General features: G+C 44.5%; 1 protein-coding gene across 4 annotated transcripts in view; it reads left to right on the forward strand.

The window, feature by feature from the left end:
• DOCK1 (dedicator of cytokinesis 1) overlaps positions 1–19,485 on the forward strand; it is a 490,751-nt gene that overhangs the window by 164,795 nt on the left and 306,471 nt on the right. For all 4 annotated transcript variants that reach the window (XM_059398808.1, XM_059398805.1, XM_059398806.1 and 1 more), the window contains 2 exons: positions 362–432; positions 4,125–4,231. In XM_059398808.1, the coding sequence (XP_059254791.1) occupies positions 362–432; positions 4,125–4,231 (178 nt within the window). The remainder of the gene's footprint in view (positions 1–361; positions 433–4,124; positions 4,232–19,485) is intronic.

Consider the following 19,485-nt stretch of genomic DNA (forward strand, 5'->3'; position numbering starts at 1 on the left):
CAGTGACTTGGACAGTAGGGAATTCTTTCGAGGGACACAGATCTTCCTCTGCCATTGCTTCATTAGGGTTAAGGAGAAAATCACACGGAAACTTAGTGCAATGTAGGCATTCTGTCAACAGGCACCAACTGTTGGGCTGTTAAATCATTATGTGTCAAGGTGACCAGTAACATCACCATTGTTTGTGGCCCAGAGGTTCTTTCTTTGCTCTGTTTTTGTTGTGTTTGGTGATTCCATTGTCTCATCTAAAAAGTGATCCTTCTCTTCTAGCTATGTCTGCGGTACTTCCTAGGAATTACAGATTTGTATTAACACTTGCCAGAGTGCACGAGGCTCAGCATTCTTTGCTCTTGGTTTGCAGGGGGCGGCGTTGAAGTACTTGCCGACTATTGTCAACGATGTGAAATTGGTGTTTGATCCCAAAGAGCTCAGGTAAGAAAGCACTCGGGGGGCGGGCTTCCCACATCCCGTGGTCTGCCTCCTTCCCGTGCGGAGAGGTCACAAGAGGCTCGGCCTCAGTCTCATGTTGGCAGACATCAGTGCCCTGGATTGTTTTAGAACAAACTCATGCTGGTTGTGGTGTCTCTGACACTTCCCTAATTATGACTTTATATGGAAAAGACATCATCTATCAACACAGTATTTTCTTTAGAGGGTTGCTTATAGCCCAATGGGTAGATCTTACAAATTTGGCATTTTGTTTTCTTTCAGGATTGAATTTCACTATGTGGTGGTTGGGTTTTTGTTTTGTTTTTAACACCTAAAATATCTGACACTGGAGACTGACTATTCACTCCCCTCCCTTGCCCCCCAGCATGCATGGCTGTTCTTCTGTGCTACCGGCTGATGGACTGTAAGCCTAAGGCAGAATAGTCAGGAGTTGTCACCTAAGATAATATTAACAAAACCACAACAAATGCCAAGGAAGCTGGTTGTTGGGCTTTCAGACCAAGGACAGAGGCTGGGGACCAAATCCTTCCTTTTGCACCTGTTTTTGCCACCTGATTGGCGAGCCCAGTCCTACTTGTGTAATCTGTAGGGGCTTGTATTTCACAAGATGGTTGAGCACCACGGGCATGTGCAGCCTGTTTAACCCCAGACATGTAAAGCATAGCCCTTGTCTGCTTTTGATTTTGACTTTGATTTAGCATTTAACACCATAAACTACCTGCAGGGGATGGCACCATTTTTAGCAGCCCGAAAGCTCATCTAAATATTAGTAAAGGTCCATGTGTCCCCTGAGTGGTTAAGCTGAATAAGAAATGCTCATCCCTCCTGTTCTTTATGTCCACTATAGGTTGCTCATGCCTGGGAGGGGAAGGAGGAGCATTTGGGGGGAGGGGGCGGTGGTCCTCTTCTCCATGAATCACCAGGTTTCTGATGTGCCTGAGGATTTAGTGTCCTGCATGGACACATTATTTTCTGTTCGTAGGCACTAACAATGCGGGGGACGGCTTCGCATGCCCTAAATGAGAACAGGAGATGTGAATCGGCCCATCGGGAGCAAGTCTGCCCTGGGTCTTCGGAGTGGGCCTGCCCCTGCATTGTGGCTGCTGTAGAAGCCATCACTAGCCCCTGAGGTCTTGTTAGAAAATGCTGAATCTGAGGCCCTTTCTCAGATCTTCTAAGTTAGGAATGGGGGATGGGGCCCAGCCGGTTGGTTTTAATGAACCTTCCAGGAGCTTTTGGTGAAGGTTCTTGTTTGAGAGCTTCAGGTTTGGAGAACAGAGCAAGTTGGGGAAGCTGTGGTTGGATGGACCATACTCTGGGCCTATTCTTAAGGGTCCCAGGGATCAGACTAACTGGTTAGTGGGGCAGCATCAGTGTTCCCGGTGGGTTCTGGTGCCTGTGCTTGGAGAGTCAAGGAAGACCCTTTTCTCCAGGGCCAGTGTAGTCAGCCCTTGACTGCTTGTCCCTTTAGGCATGTCTGTATGCTGTTTCAACTCCTTGTCTTCAATAACTTTTTTTTTTTTTTTTAAAGATTACTTTATTTGTTAGAAAGAGTGTGTGCATGTGGCTAGTGCGGAGAGGGACAGAGGGAGATGATCTCCCAGACTCCCCACTGAGCGCAGAGCCTGACACTCACTCTCACGACCCAGGAGATCATGACCTGAGCCAAAACCAAGAGTCGATTGCTTAACCCAACGAGCCACCTTAACTACTGTTTTTTTTTTTTTAATGTCCTTGTAAATCATGTACGTATTTTTTCCTTTTTAGAAAGTTGATTGATATTTTGATGAAACAGAGGAGAATAAATCAAACTTAATTCCACTGACTAAAAACAACTAGAAGGATCTGGTTTGTACACACGTATACACATGCATGTGTGCAGACGTATTCCCCTAAAAAATTCAACACGGTCATATTCTTTATTTTATAATGAGCTTCTGCACACAAGACCTCTTATTTTCCTACATTGTGGAGTAGTCTTTTTAGTAACTTCCATGGTGTTCGATCCAATGCTGGCCCCATCATTTATTTACTAGGCACTCACATTGATCACATGCTTTCTCCATATAAAAGAGGCTCCACACGAAGCACTTTCCATGTATTGTTCAGTTAATCTTTGCAACAATGGTGTAACATTGGGTTCTGTTATTAGCTCACTTCGTCCCTGAGAACTGAGCTGCTCAGTGGTCCTGCTTCCAGGCCAACACGGCTTTTGGATTACAGCGGACAGGCCTCCGTGCGATAGGGGTGTTAGGCTTGGTTCGGTTTTTCTTATGCAGTGTGCTAGGATAAATTCTTTTGTAGCTTCATTGTAGTATCTTGCCCTTATTTATATCATTAGCTTGAACAGTGAGTGATGTGGGATTACAAGGTCTTATGTTCTCTGCCTTTTTTTTTTCTTTGTATTTTCTTAAAGGATTTAAAAAAATATTTTATTTATTGATTGGAGAGAGAGAGAGAGAGAGCAGGAGCAGAGGGAGAGGGAGAAGCAGACTCCCCACTGAGCAGGGAGCCAGAGGTGGGGCTCCATCCCAGGACCCTAAGATCATGACCTAAGCCAAAGGCAGACCCTTAACTGACTGAGCCACCCAGGTGCCCCAAATGATTTGTCATAAATATGATCCAGTTGCCCTCTAAAGGTCAAAGCAACCTTTTGCCAAAGCATGTTGGTGTCTGTCTTCCCAAACTTTGTGGGTACTTGGAATTACTCTTTTACAGAGCCTTGCTGATAGGATCGGTGAAAGGCTTTTCTTTGTTGCCAACAAGAACCCTTCTTCTGAGACTCCTTTATAGTTTTATTGGCTGTTTGTAAAAGTAAAGTTGAAAAAAAAACACTCAAGTGAGAATAATTCACATATATAAAGTTCCCCAAGTGTAGAGTGTGTAATTAAATGAGCTGTGTGCCCGTCATCATGGTTTAATTGTGGGCATTTTGATCCCCATAAGATGCTGGTGCTCTGAATAGTCATTTTCTGTCCCCTCCCTGGCTCTTTTTGTATATATAGCTCTGCCTTTTCCAGGCATGTTATATGAATGAAATTATATAATATGTAGCCTCTTTGTCTGTCTGGCTCCTCTTCCTTGGCATTATGTTTTCAAGGTTCACCGTGTTGTTAGCATGCTTCAGAACTTCATTCCTTGATACGGATGAATTTTATGGAAATGGTATATCTTGTTTATCGGCTGCTCAGGCGACAGATATCTGGGTCTTCCCCCCACAGAATATGAAGGCTAATGTTCCTGGGATTCATCTACCAGACTGTGTGTTGGAGATGTATTTTTGTTTCTCTTGGGTATATATACCTGGGAGTGTAAATGCTGGATCACATGGTAACTGAGTTTAACATTTTCAGGAAATACCCAGCAGTTTCCCAAAGTGGCTGCACCAATTTACATTCCCATCAGCATGGTAGGAGGGTTTCAGTTTCTTTAAATCCTAGGGTGGTCTTTTGTTTGGATTATAGCCGTTTGAGTGGGTGTGAAGTGAAAAATAACATTTAAAGTATCATTTTGTTGGATGAGATTTTGGCCCATTTTGGATAATGGACCATCTCCAGTGTTCTGGTAGAACTTAATCACCATTTAATGACCTTACATTTTGATCTGGTCTTGAACACAGTAGATCATTTTGCTGTATATCCCTAAACTCTTTTCACTTGTGTTTTTCATTACAGCAAAATGTTCACTGATTTCATCCTAAATGTTCCCATGGGTTTGCTGACCATTCAGAAGCTGTATTGCTTGATTGAAATCATTCACAGTGACCTCTTCACACAGCACGGTGAGTGGAACCCCGAGTATTGCGAGGATGTCACGTTATTCATTGTCTATAGGCCTGTCCCTTCTGAATTCTCTCCTTCATGCCAACAGGAGTGGAGGTTGTAGCCAATTAAAACAGCTCCATTACAAGACAGGAAGATTTAGCCCCTACAAGAGAATGGTAATTGACATATGGTGGAGTAATAGATCATTGAAAGATGAAGGGGAAAACCTTGTAGTTGGTAATTTAGGTGTACACCAAAGCCCTACGATAATCAGCGTACATTGTAGCCTTTAAGATGTATGATTGTCTATCCTGAGGAGGCAATCACCTGCTTCCATTCAGATGATTGCAAAGAAAAATGTCAAGTTTTCTTTAAATTTACCTGAACTTTGCATTCTTTGACAGGGTTTCCTCAAGCCCTGCTCAAAGTAATAAGAATTTTAATGATTCCTCAACTCATTTATCCTAAGGAACACCTTCTATTTCCTCACATTATCTCCCTACCCTTTTTATTAATCATTTTCTTTCTATTTGGACAGATTGAATTAATATTTTACACTTGTCAAGCAGTTTTATTGAAAGCTTAAAACCTTTGCATAATTCCACAACCTTTCTCATTTAGCGGAGGCAGATGTGGGGACCGTTGAGTGACATTCTGACTGTGAAGCACGGGTTTCTGCTCTTCTATTTGTGTCCAGAAATTTGGCTGTTGGATTCGTTTTTTGTTTTTTTTTTTTTTTTGGTCTCTATGTGTGGTGTTTCAAGGGCAGAGCAGCCTGGCCTGGGATTTCCTACTGAGCTCCTGGCTGCACCGAGAACTCAGTTTATGTCCACATTAGTCCTTTGTACCGTCTGGGCTCCTGGACCCTGTGCTCTCCTGCTGGTTTTAGCCTGATTTCTTGATTGAACTTTATCACTACCCTGGAGTCTAACACGTACAGCTAAGGCTTCTGTTAAGAGAAAAGGTTAAGACTTCATTTGAGTGGGTGTGTTTCTTTTTGAGAGAAGTCAGCAGACCAAGAAATAACTGGGTTTCCGCATCCCTTCCAAACCCCTCTCTCTGGGCCACAAGCCCATTGTTCACTTGCCTAAATGGAAGTCCGCTCCATTGCCCTTGGTTGGGATTCAAAGCACATGAATCTCCCTTACCTAACAATCTGGATTGTCCATACTTCAGGGTCTTGTTGGAGGGCTGGGTCTTGAATTATTCACAAGTTCTCCTGGTATCTTCTAAAGTTTGGTGAAAAAACATGGGGTGCAAGAGGACATGTTTATGTGGTGATGGGTGGGGACTTCTTCATTGTTTCTTTCCATATTGATGATATTTTATACCAAAACAAGTAAAGTCCCCTGGAAGTTTTCTGTTTGGATTTTGTTAGGTAGGTTATTGATGTCCCTTCTCCTAACCATCCAACCCCAGAGACACACACGGCAACTACCACCTCTGACTTAAACCACTTCACTGAATGAATAGTTAATCAATTAATAACAACCGTCAGTGGATTATTTGCACTTGACTTTTACTGACTGTTGCTGTAGGGGAGACCTTCTTCCCTGTATTGCATAATTACTGTTGCCGAACTTTGTGCTGTCTTTGAGTAAGGACTTAAAACATAAATGGTTCAGTTAAAATATTTAAAATAGGACTTCTTCAGAGAATACATTTCAACCAGCTGAGGGTTTCTCGAGGGTGGGGGAGTAGAGATAGGGTGGCTGGGTTATGGATATTGGTGAGGGTATGTGCTGTGGTGGGTGCTGTGAAGTGTGTAAGCCTGATGATTCACAGACTGTTCCCCTGGGGCTAATAATATATCATATGTTAATTAAGAAAGTGTATTTCAAGGGTATCTTTTCCTGTATTGAAACTTAACTTCATTCCCTTTGCTAGTAGAAAGCTGGAAGGGGCTCTTCCTATTTATTTTTGGTAATTTTGTCAGCCTGGGTATTTGGTGATTGTGTTTTTCTTCTTCTTTTCTGTGCCCTGTTTCTGTTTTCATTCTCGTTCTCTAAGTCTTTTATCAAAGACAGCCGCAAGTCCTGTTTGGGAAGTTTTTGCAGCATGCTGTTAATTATTAACTTAGCATCTTTTTAAGTACAAAGTTAGGGACTTAGTTTTCATTGCAAGCTGCACCCAATATGGAAAAGGAGGTCGTGTGGTATAATGCGAATCGAAACTGATCGTGTGGCCCAAGAGCCACCGTTCACCAGAAGCCTCAGTGTCTTAGAAGCAGCCCCCCAGCTGCCCAGTCAGTAGCCTTGTCTTAAGCCAGTGCTGGCGGTCTAGACTCACTTCCAGATGCTCATGGGCGGTCTGGAAGTGTTTCAGAGTACATTGTCCAATGTCCAGTGTGGAAGAGGGCTCCCCCACCCCCGCACCCAGGTTTACCCAGGTTTTGAGTGTTGGGAATCTCTCGGGGAAGGGATCACGAAGACAGCCCTGATTTTTCTCACCTGCAGGCTCTCTGCTCCTTCAAGGCAGCCTGCAGCTGTCTTCCCTCCTTGTCAGGAAAGACCAATCTGTGGAAGCCTTCCCACTGGTTTGTTCGCACGCGGATGTCATTACTGTTGCGAAATATTCCCTGCCACGTTTGGTATAAATTGTTGAAGCCACAGTATTTTCTGAGGAGATATGATGGCCCTGATTTTCCTGCTTTGTTCCGTTTCTTGCTGATTTGTAACAATGGTCCTGGTCTGTGTACTCTTCCTGATCCCAGTGGAGCCAGTCAGCCTACGGCCTCACATGTCCAGAGTTCTAGAACCTGATAGAACCAGAGTTAGCTGCATAAGCCACCGATGCTGCTAGCCTGAAGTAAACATTTTCTCGGGAATGTGGTCCAGGTGCATGGCAGTGTGGCTCCTCCAGGTTCCTCAGTGAGGGCTCCAGGCCCTGTCTTTGCTCACCAGCATGTGGGTTGCCTCACTCATGGAAGGGACTCACTGAATTGCTTCACTCTCAAACATTGCTTTGCTCCTCCCCACAGTATCAAATACAGCCCATCGTTTGAAGGGTCTCCCTTCAGTGTGGGTGACAGGCTGATCTGCGTGCAGCATGGCTGGCCGTGAATACGGACACTGGAATTGCTTCTCGGCAGAGAGGCCTTCTTTTGCCCGGCATGGGTCCCAGGGGGCTGAGGCTGAGGTGCCCTGGGGTTTCAGCCGTGTTTTCCTGACTGCATCCCCAGCCTCTGAAGGACACGGAAACAGAGCAGAGCTCGCGAGGCTGGGGCAGGAGATGTGTGTTTTGGCAGAGAGGGGTGTTTGGCCCTAGTGGGTGTGGACACCAGAGCTGCTGTCACTGTCACTGTCCATGCACAGGTGTCCCAGCTGCCGTGCTCCTTCTGGATCAGGGCCTTGCGACTCCTGCTTCTGCAGCCACCACCCAGTGGAAGAGGAGTGTGAGCTCTTCACAGAGCTGTCCCCCCCACCGTTGGCTGTGAGTGGCGTCAGGGCTCTCGGCAACGCCTGGGACGTACCCTGCCTTACAGTTGTCGCAAGAGTGGCAGTGGACATGTCCTGACTTCTGTGCGGGGGAGGGACAGCTCGTAATAGAGAGATCTCTCCCACGTATGAGAAGGTTTTTCTGCAGCTGGGGTGGACCCAGTGGCCACGGTGGTGTTCGCTACACAGTTTGCCCATAAAGCCAGCGTGCCAGCTCCTGGAAACTTCACTGCCTGCAGCGTGCTGTTGACTGCCCGCGCCTTCATCTTTGACTCTGAGCACATGGCCCTCTCCTTTATCTTTGATTTGTTTAAAAAAAAAAAAAAAAGGAATGACTTATTTGCATCATTTCTCCTACAAATGATTTTACTTCCTCGTTAATGAGGAGCTCTGCATTTCAGAAAGCCTCTCTGTGATGAGGGTGGGGCATACACAGTGGGGCTGAGTCTGGGCTTTACCATTACTCTGCCTGGGTTCAAATCCTGCCTCTAGCCCCCACTCACTCAGTGACCTTCGACAAGTTACCCTCCTGGCTTCAGCTTCCTCACCTGCCCTGTTCTTGTTGCCTACATCCTACATTTTGGCAAAAAGAGCTGAAAGTCAGTAGACCTGGATCAAATAAAGAAAAGCATTCCAGGGAGCGTCCTCTGGAGGTGCTCTGCTCGTCCGGTTCAGAACAGCCCCAGCCGCTCTGCCCTAGGCCTGCTCCTGCCACTCCCCACCAGGTGAAATCGTGGTGTCCTTTCTCCTTTTGGCTTGCTGATGATCTGTGGTCTCTCCCTCGAATGAGAGATCCCCGAGCCTGGCCGCCTTGTTCACGTTGTTCCTGCTTGATCACTGCTTTTAGGACAGTGCCTGGCGTCAGACATGGCCACAATGTCTGCATGAACAAAATTAGTCATGGATGTCCACGCCCGGCATTTCTTCTGTCAGGATGCAGCACAGAGAAGGAAGCCGGATCGGCTGCATACAGACGCGGTTCGGTGGATTGAGCGAGGAGAGTTTCTGTGTTTGTGCAGGGAGCCTGGCCGTCACTCTTATGTTCGGCGCTGACTGGATTGATCATGGAGGAGGAAGGAGTTGTCTTTGAGGAGGAAGGAGAGATGGAAAACGGAGACTCAGTGAGGGATTTGAGCTGTGGAGGGTCATCTGTGAGCGGTTCTGTAAGATCAAAGTCATCTTTTTGCCCCTGATTTAGTTCTTCCTCAGTTTGTGGAAATGTGAGCTGGGGGAGGAGGACAGTTCAATTCTACCTCTGGATTCAAGGTAGATTTTGTTAAAATGATCAAAAGTTTTAATCAGAGAAAAATGGGAAGAAGAGTGTAATAACATGCGTGCAGACTCCTCACTGAGCTTCCGAAGGTATTGAGTCCTGGTTGGTCTTCTTTTTAATCTCTGTGCTCTTCCTCCAGCTATTTTGAAACAAATCCCAGTCACCCCAGATTGTCATTGGGATGGTTTTTTGCGAGTATGGTGGTATTCAAAGAGTGAATGATTTGTTTCAGGAAAGGGATGGTGTGCAGAGTGGCTGGTCCCTGGGCTGGTGTTTCCACTCCCCCTTGGATGTTCCTGCTTCTGCTCCCGCATGGAGGCCAAGGGCATCTGGCTCCTTAGCAAGCTGTTCACGAGAGCCAATGAATGGGTGGTAATGGCTTCCCAGCGTTGTCTCTGGATGTGACTTGACTACTTGAAAGCTGGTTAAATAGATTATGTGCTTCACAAAAAGATGCCTCTTGCATATCATCTGTGGTGTGGAGTGAGCAGATTTTCAAAGCAAGATACAAAGAGACAGAAAGGTCAGAGCTTCATAATTTGTGCATTTGTAGCTTTGTTCCCCTGTGATTATATTGTTGCCCACATATCTGACAAAAGCTGTGAAAATTAAAGCTTAAATCCTATTATAGAAATGAAAAGTTTCAATGTAATTAAATTAAAATAAACACTGGGACACCAAAGTTTAGGATTTATGCCCACAAAAAATGTTTTACGTTAGTGTTAACAGCAATTGGGGTAAAAAGGAATCAACCTGAAATAGCATTAACTTTCACATTAGTCAAGAGCATTGGACATACTTGGAAGATCCCCTTGAGTTAAGATGAGCGAGCCTCTGGAACACACGTTTTCACCCACATGGGCTCTTTTCACCATGGGTCTGAACCGAGACCTTTGGGAAAGTTCATTCCAGTTAACACTGTATCATTTCTTTGTCTTTCAGGAACTGACCTTTCCATATTCCCATATTGAAAATGACCAAACCAACTGACAGATTTTCTTTAGAGCTTACTATGTTCTTACCATTGTGTCTTAAATTTTTTGGTTTTGGAAGGTAGTATAAGATTTGAAGAGTGAAGATTTGAAGACTTGGTGGCAAGATAATCTCTTTATAGTCTTGACAGTAGTTTAATACTCTTGGTGGATTACGTTGTTCTAAGCTCACTATTCATCGGCACCCCTTTGTCTGTTTTTCATTTTTGGGGTTTTTTTTCCCCCCTGACAGTTGTAATCTAGCGGTGAGTAGGAATGGGATGTGTGCCATTCCCTCATTTCCTGGCCATTCCCATGACTTTCTTTCAATATAGCAAAAAAGCTCCTTTTAGACAGTGTTCGTCAACCTCATAAAACTTCATTTGTGTTCCATTTTTGAACAATAGAGAGCTTCTTCAAGATATAGGCCTAGAGAGCTTGAATTATTTTCCTCATTCTTCTTTTCAAGGTGAATGATTCTTCCAGTTATCAAGCAGAGTGAAACTCTCCTTTTTAATGGTAGAAACATTAGTTACAGCAGCCCTTTGAAATCTGAGGGCAAAGGCTCAGATACCAATGAGACTAGTTATTAGGAAATATTGAAGTCAGATTTCCAGACTACTTTTGTTGTGATTAATATATGATATTATAAATATATTTACATCAAATATATTTATTTATAAATATAATATATAAAATATATAAATATAATTTATATTTCTTAAAATCATTCATTTAATTCATTTAAATTGCGGAAAGAATAGCTATATATTTAATACAGATTTATAATGCAATATACCTTCTTAATGCTTCGATTCATAAACAGATCAAAATAAAAATCTCTTGAGCTTCTCCGCTGTGGAAAATGGAGAGCTATTTCTCTTTTTTGAAGGGATCTTAAACCCAGAGCTACTGTATAGTAATTTTGTTAACTTGAGGGATATTGTACAGAAAGAAAAATTGAGGTTTGGGGCCTTCGTGTGACATAGTCACATAATGTATCATCCGTCTAGCATTCCAGGATACTTTAATTAGGTAGTCGTGCTGATGACTTCTAAGGAATGTTACTTAGTTTGAACCCCAAAGATCGGTTCTTGATATAATGGTGGAATGTGAAATCATTTTCTCCTCTTCTGTTTGAGACAATTTTAATCTTTATCTGTAAGGTACTGTGCCTTTTTCATACCTCATTGTATATATCACTCTATATCATTCATTATATGAGTGTTTGAAAAGACAATCTGTTAAAACAGTGCAGCCTTTTAGAAAGGGCTTATTGAGTCTAGGAGGGTGAACTCAATTTCGGTTTCTTAATTATATCTATTTCCATTCCATTATAATTTGTTGAGCACCTAGCATGTGCTCAGGACCGTTGGTTAGCAAGTTGATTCCTTTGAGAGGCTTCAGAGCCATCAGCTTAAAATTGTATAATTGGAAAAGAGTAATTCTCTTAATTTACAGATAAGGGCCCAGGAGTTAGGCAACAGGTCCTACTAATTTGTAAGCAAAATCCCAAGCAGGGAGCTGTCCACCACTCTAGTGCTGATTAAGGAGTTGTCTTCTTAGAAACCCGTCACCCACTCTGTTCTTAAACTGTTTCACATTTACTGTATGAGTAATACATTCCGAATACTGAATTCACTTCCAATGCCATATGGAACAAGGTAAAATAGAAATATGTGGATAAACAAACACATAAATAAATGTAAACAAACTATGCAAAAATAAATAAGCCAAAATGCAGTGTTGTGCATAGGGAGTTTTCATACTTTTTTCCTTTGTGTGTGTGTGTGTGTGTGTGTGTGTGTGTGTGTGTGGCGGGGGAACTCTTATCTGTGATCAAATTGGTAGTTCCTCAGCATGTGTTTGGTCCACCTTTATTATAGTCTTTATTATAGTTAACCTCTTGTTCTGTACCCACCTCTGGGTGACCTCCTATCCCTGTTGCTTGATGTTGGGTGCAAGAAGAGCAGCCTTAGAAGAGCTTACCTCTCTCGTCCTGTATCTGTTCATGCTCACACGGGGCATCAGGACAGCAAGTCTGTGTGTCGCCCCAGTTCATGATTCCTTCTAAGCTGTATGAGACTAGCTCTGTACCTACATGATGTGTTATCTACAGTATCTTGCCTGGGACCGTTGGAGGAGCCCCAGGTCAGTCTGCTTTCTCCCAGGTTCTCCTCGAAGACCCCATTCTTTTTCTGTTGAATAAATCCTTTTCTGAGTGCACAGACCATCTCTGAAGATAGAGTGGACTTGACTATAGGGTTTTGACACTGTTTTTACTGTGTACATTTCATTGTCAGGGCAAACGGGAGTTTGTAGGCTTGTTGTTTTTATTGTTGTTGTTGTTTCTGGTTTTTTGTTTTTATCTTAGCCGGTCGACTCAGTCTTGGAAGCCAGTGTAATTACAAAGAATCTATCACCATGAGAAAACATTTATGAAAATCTTGATCAGATTCAAGAAACTCCACTTCAATTTTCAGCTCAGAAACTCCACTTAGTTGCAACAGATGTGGCGATGACGCTAAGCATCTCTAGTCTTTTCCATAGAGTGAATAAGGTAGAAGTTTGACAGAGATACTGGCCTTGAAGCAGCACTCCTCAGATTTCAGTATGGCCCTGTGCATTTTAAACAAGCAAGACTAGAATGAGCTGTAGAGTTTGTAGTAATATATTGAGTGACAGATGGCAGTTATATCAAGGGGGCTGAACAAACATGTGTAGTAACAAAACACTGTGTGTGCTGGAGTACAGTGGCCAAGACTTAGGTTCCTGTCTTCCCTCCCTTTCCTGGTTAAAAGAATGCATACCACACCTCAGCCCTGTACATTGTATCTTTATTTTCTTATCCTGCACTTGGTGAGATTCTGCCTAAGGACTGGCATACCTGTAGAATTCCTTCTGAACTTACTAAACCACCCCTTTAATGCACTTCCATCCATCTAGCGACTAGTTTCCTGGCCCGACTGGCATGTCCCACATAATTTTCCCCAGGACTTTACCTGACTGTTTCTAATTTTTTCATCTAGTCTTTTAATCTGCTTGTAAATGGGACTCTACTGATTTTTCTCCATTGGTTGTTTGTTCATTTCTTTCTTCTGAAAAATTATTTATTACTATAATACCAACGAATGTCTAATTCCTATTATTAACCGAGCAGTTAAGAAATATCTCCTTTTCCATTCTTTCTTCCAAAAAGACGACATGTATTGTGCTGGGTTCAGTGGCTTCATCCAGAAGATACCTTTGATCAGCGTTTTTTCCCATTGCTATAGTCTCTATGCTACCACATTCTCCTTCCGATTTCCAAGATTCATTTAATGTCTTGTGTTTTAAAGATTTTATTTATTTGAGTGAGAGAGACAGACAGACACAGAGAGAGTACATGAGCAGCAGAGGGAGAGGTAGAAGAGAATCTCAAGCAGACTCCATGAGCATGGAGCTGACATGGGGCTCGATCTCACGATCCTGAGATCATGATTGGAGCGGATGCCAAGAGTCGGATGCTCAGTCAACTGTGCCACCCAGGCACCCAGTGGATTCTTCTAATTTTAATGTCATCCTCTCAATTAAAATTCCATGACTTTGGGTACCTCAAAACTGACATGCAGGTTATCTTATTTCTGATAATTTCAGCACTTAGCTGAGTGGCACTGAGGAGCTTCTGACCAAACTATTTATGAAGGTGTTAACCGGATGGTAGGAGTAGAAACATGGTGAGGACAGTTGTATTTACTTCATTTCACAGACAAAGAGGAAAAATGAAAGAGGGAATCCAAAAATGAAAAATGATTTACCTAGGATTCCTCAGTTTGTATTGATTCTCTTGGTACTACCAATGATTATGACTTGTTACATTAAGAAGATCCTTGGAGAAATGTAATATGCATCTGACTTTTAAAGAAGCCAGAACCACATGTGGTTACAGGCATGTGTCATTTAATCTAAGGAGCTATGGCTTCAGAATCAGGCACCTAATTCTGGGTCAGCTGCTTAGTGGCACAATCCCTGGATATCCCTTCTCTCTGGCTCCTGGCACCCTCATCTGTCAATCTGGACATAAGTAGATGGCTCCAGTGATCGCTTCCACTGCTGACTCCATTTCCTACATTTCTGTTGTTTGAGGACTTGAGGGAGATAGTGATTAGAATAAACTGAATCGTGAGTACAGAGTTCTTAGGTAGTTGAAAAATAAGACGAGTGTCTATAACGAATGAGTAACCAGCATCCCCCATTTATATAGTTCCTACTGTTTAATTCTCATTAAAAGTGTTAATCTGGGTCTCAGTTCAATGTAACAGGCTCAAGGTTATTAAATGCACTTTATGGATCATTTGTTTAATGTGACCAAACTAAAAATTAAGCAGCGCATTACTCAGTGTTCATAAAATGAATGTTTTAAATGGACAAATTCATTCTCGTATTTGCATCTTGCTTTAATGTAGAGCCGTAATGGGGTTATAGACGGATATTCTACTTGGACATTTATAAGCTGATGATGCCTGTTGAATACCTTTTATAAAGATTAATATTTTTTACTTCGTGCCCATTACCAGAGCATTAATCATCATGGCTTCAGCCTGCACAGCTGAGGATGAACAGATGTTGAATTATTGCTGTCTGTAATCATAGCGGATCACACTGGGAGGGGGGTTCTGGAAGGGTGGCTGGGACCTCTGATCCCCACAGCCGATTTGTGTGGAGTCTGGGTCCACCGGGCTTCCTGCATTTCCCTTGTCTGGCGGGGAAATCAGGAGAACTGTGTCAGCTAGTTCTGCCTTCCCTGGGGTTTCTATCTCTACCTAACTCAGACTGTCGGGCGCTTCCAAGCCCTGTGGTCACATCCATGTGAAGAGAGATCTGATAGGAGAGATCTGCGGTGGCCTTCATTCTCCTTCCAGTAATGAACACGAGTTCATTAAAATGAGAAATCACACAGGAGGTCTTGAACATCTGCTTCCTAGCATCCTCGGAGACCAGGCTGTCCAACACAAATACAGTGTGAGCCACATATGCAATTTATGACTTTCTAGAGGCTATAGTAAAAAAAAAACCAAAAAGCAAAGCAATCGCTGAAATTAATTTTAATGATTTATCTAAAATATCATCTCAACATGACTTTGATCTAAGTATTACTAATGACCTGGTTTCCATTCATTTTTTTCCACACTGTGTCTCTGAAAGCCAGTGTGTTTTTGACACCAATTGCACGTCTCAGTGTGGATGCTTAATTTTCATCACAGATACTTAATCTGTGTTTTGAACATTTCATAGAATTTACTACTGAAAAGTAAATTCCCATCCTGAAGTTGTTCCAGTCTTCCATACTAATGTTTCCGATAAGCAATGTATCATTTTTTACATTTATGTTTTAATTACTTAAAAATTAACTAAATTTGAATTTCATTCCTTCTTGGCACCAGCTGTATTTCAAGTGTGCACTGTTAGGCACTCTGTTAGGTAGTGTATCTCTGAGGCATTCGCCTTTATGTACTTTTTGTTGAAAGGCTGACTTTACGCCATGATACTGTTTTGTTCCTGTTATTGGCAGCTCTCATTTATCGAACACCCCTATTTGCCAGATGCACACAATATACCATCTGATTGTCACAGTGAACCTCAGAGATATGTACGCAGCCCCATTTTGCAGATTAAAAAATTAAGGCTTTGAGAGTAGAGGAAACTTGCCCAAGATCCAAAGCAAAGAGTAAGCAGGGTGCGTTTTATCTTTTCCTAATGTGTGTGAGTAAACTGAATGTTAATGAGAGTAAAGCCTTTCCCAAAATTGAAGAGTGACCCAGGTTCCTAGGCTTCCAGTCAAATATTTAGTGTAGCTATTTTCCAATGGTTATGTGTGGGCAGTTGATTAAAATGTGTTCTCTGTTAAAATTCAAAGGTTTGTTTGTTTGCTTTTGAGGGGGATTGTCAGTTTCCCAGGCCATCTGTCTTGAACCTAATTGGGCTGTTGGCATCAGTCATGGTAGAGAAATGTCACTGTGTTCATGGGGAAAGGTATTTAGGACACCGAGTTGGGATGTTCAGAATATGACAGGAGATTCTTCTTTCTTGGCTGTGAGAGACTGCATCTGAGGCTTTAAGATTTTTCATTGCATGCATGAACATGTGTTTGCTGTGTGTGCATGTAGTGTGTGAGTATGCGTGGTGTGTGTGTAGTGAGTGGTGTGAATGTGTGGTGTGGTGTGAGTGAATGTGGTATATGTGTGTTGTGTAAATGTGTTATATGACTGTGGTTTATATGTGTGTTTGTGGTAGAAGGAAGTGTGTGTGGTGTGGTGTGTGGTAGGAATGTGTGGTGTTCGTGGTAGGAGTGTATGCAGTGTGTGTGGTGTGAGTGTGGTGTGCTGTGTGACAGTGTGTGTGGTAGATGTGTGGATGTGTGTTTGTGTTGAGTGTGTGTGGTGTACTTTCCTTTGTGCTCTGCATTTTTTGTCTTGACCTGATGGTACAATTTGAGACTTGTGAGTCACTTAGACCTTGCGCCCGCCACTTCTGGAAGAAGCTGGAAGTCACTGACATGTGGAGTAAGAGATGGCTTGGATAGTTGAGCTCGGGGATCCTCTGTCCCTTGGGCCCTGTTGGGGTCGGCTGAGAAGCTGGGATGGCACGGGGAGGCAGACCGGCTTTTTGCCGCACACCTCTCACTTGATCTGATGAGATCACCTGGAATGGCAGATCGCCCACATCAGCTCTCACATGTGTGTCCTCATGTGCACATGTACTTGCACACTCCCGTCCTGGCTGCCTTGGACACCATCCTGTGAAACCGGGTCACTGGCAATGGGGGATAGATCTTGTTATGGTGCCGTCTTCCCTCTGAAATCTTTCGAGGATGGGGCACTGGGCACGGTGGCTCTGACCGCAGGTCCTTCCTTCCCGCCAGTCAGGACCTGAACGCTGGTGTTTACAGACCAAGAACGAGGGACATGGGTAACAGCTGTCCTGCTAACAGGCAGCACACACAGGCACAGTCAGGTCTTAGAGTACGTGTGGCGTCCAGTTTTCTTGGGTGAGAGGAAGCCCTCTGCTCTCATTAAGACTGCATCCCAGCAAGGATGGTAGAACCGGTGGTCATTTACGGTGGTCCCCACATTGGGTGCCTGGGGCCCTTCTGCCCCAGTCTGTCCGTGGGCCATGCTGGGTCCTGCAGATCACGGGCCACCAACAAGATGTGCTGATTGGCCAGTCTCCAGCTTTGGTCCCCTTGGCTTCTCCAGGTCTCTGGGGCATTGCCTTTCTTCCTGTGGGCCTGGCACATAGTTCTGAGGTGTGCTGCTACCCTGTGACCCTCTGTCCTCAGAGACCTGCATGAGATGCCTGGTGAGTTCAGTGTGGTCTTTGAGGAAAGCCTGCACACCTTGGCTGCCCGTCTCCAGAACTCCACTCTGGAGATGGGCTGGGAGATGGTGATCCTTGACACCGGGGTGTCAGGCTGCTTTCATGAAGTCCTGCCGACACTGGCTTCTCTCATCCTTCCAGTGAAGGGTGCTGCTCCCCTTTTCCCACTTTCCCGCCACCAGCTGTGGGTGAGGAGGATGACAAAGGACAAATGAGGGGCACCTGGGTGGCTCAGTGGGTTAAGCCTCTGCCTTCCACTCGGGTCATGATCTCAGGGTCCTGGGATCGAGCCCCGCATCGGGCTCTCTGCTCAGCGGGGAGCCTGCTTCCCTCTCTCTCTCTCTCTGCCTGCCTGTGCCTACTTGTGATTTCTTCTGTCAAATAAATAAATAAAATATTAAAAAAAAAAAAAAAAGACAGATGAGCTACATTCTTCCATGGTTACTAGAAGCATCCAGCTTGTGGTTGGGTCCCTTGGGATCATGGTTTTTATGTTCTCAGGGGACTAAGAGAATGAAATGTCTTTCCATGTGACAAAATGGCAGCAAAGTTTATAAAAAGTTTTGTCATTTCTCATCAAGAGAAGTGGATAACGAACAGGTGCAGCTCCCTAGCAGACCCCTGGCTCGGGGAGAAGGTGGGCGTTCCCACCGTGTAGCGGAAGAGGGCTGACAGCATCTCCTGCCGAGGATGAATGGGGCAGCCGTCACTTCTTCACCCTGGAGTAATTCTGACAAATGACACTAACACACTCAATTACCTCTGATAACGGGGACGTCAACAACTGCCGGTCCAGCATGACAGATAAATGGTTGGTAGGAGATGGATTTCGGCCAGGGCATCTCGGTCTTGGTGCCTACAGGGACATTGCTGCCATCTCGTGAGTCCAGAACTGCGCTCCTCTGGTTTTCTGATACTGCTCACGGACACCATCCTCCTTCCAACCTGGACTGGCCTTCCACCTCTGTTGGGTTCCTCCTACGCTTGTTAGACCTAGCTGACAGTCATTCATTCTCCTTTATCATGTTGTGAGGATCCAGGGCTTTGTGGCTCCAACTTCTCCCTCTGAGATGTCTTGGAAATCTGACTTGCCTTCAAGATGGGGGCAGTGGTAGGGATGAACCAGCGGACAGGGGCGACCAAGGAGCTTGGCCCCCTGGTGGAGGTGGTAAAGCTAGGTGATGTGTTTTGGCAAAAGAGAACGAAGACCATCGTCTTAGAGATGTCTTACCAAGGGCCATGAGGATGGATGCAAGCAGGGCTGGACCCAGACGGGTTTGCCAGAAAACCTTCCCAGCCTGTTGGGTTCAAGGAGGTTGGTGCGTAGTCGTTACACTGAATGCGGTCTTGTGGTTCAGGTCAGCATGTCAAGAGCTACTGAGGGCAGATCTCGTTTATGAGTGTTGAGATTCTGTAAGAAAGACGGCGTGGGGTGCTTATGCTATTCGTGTGTTCGGTGGGTCAGCATTTGGAACCGATGCATTTTCAGGCTGGCTTCACTGCCATCGGTCATTTTCTTGCGGCATTTCCCTTGGACTGGCTTAGTCTCCGGCCGCTCTCTGACACCTGCTCCTGCACTGACTGTAGGCCTTGGCTCTTTGGAGCACTTCCCCTCATGAGTTTACAGGGCTGTGGTATTTGGGGAGATGCTCTCTCTGGGAGTCTGACTTCCCCGTTGGCATCACAGGGAGGGTTGGCTGAGAACGTAAGGGAATCTTGTGAGGGCCCCCTGACGTTGGTGAACACAGAGGATAGCGTCTCTCCACGTGCTCCGTGTCCCACTCCCTGGCCTCCGGTGTTTCCTGACATTACAGCCAGCAGGGTGAACTGGGCCTCTGTCCAGAAGATGCAGAGCACATCAGTCCCTTGTGCATGAAGTATTGACTACTCTAATTGTCAACAAGTGAAATCATATAATCATTGGACGAAACTCTCTGGAAAAATGTAGCTGCTATTCGTCCTTTTCAGGGGACTTAGTATGGGATTTGGAAAAACCTTAGCCTGAGCTTCCCACATGCGGTTCCCTGAAGTCGGTGGAACAGAAGGGTGTGTGCTCTGTCTTCCTTCTCATGGCTCGCACCTGCACCCTTGGGCCTACATTACCGTGTAGTGCTTGTGGAAGTCTCGCTAAGTGGGTCTCACGTACTTGCAAGAACCATTTCAGCATTGCAGGCTTTGTTTTTTCTTACTAAAAAACCTCAGGAAACAATAGTGCAAAACATGTTTTTATGTGT

The sequence above is a fragment of the Mustela nigripes genome, chromosome 4, assembly GCF_022355385.1.
Source record: "Mustela nigripes isolate SB6536 chromosome 4, MUSNIG.SB6536, whole genome shotgun sequence".
Lineage (NCBI taxonomy): Eukaryota > Metazoa > Chordata > Mammalia > Carnivora > Mustelidae > Mustela > Mustela nigripes.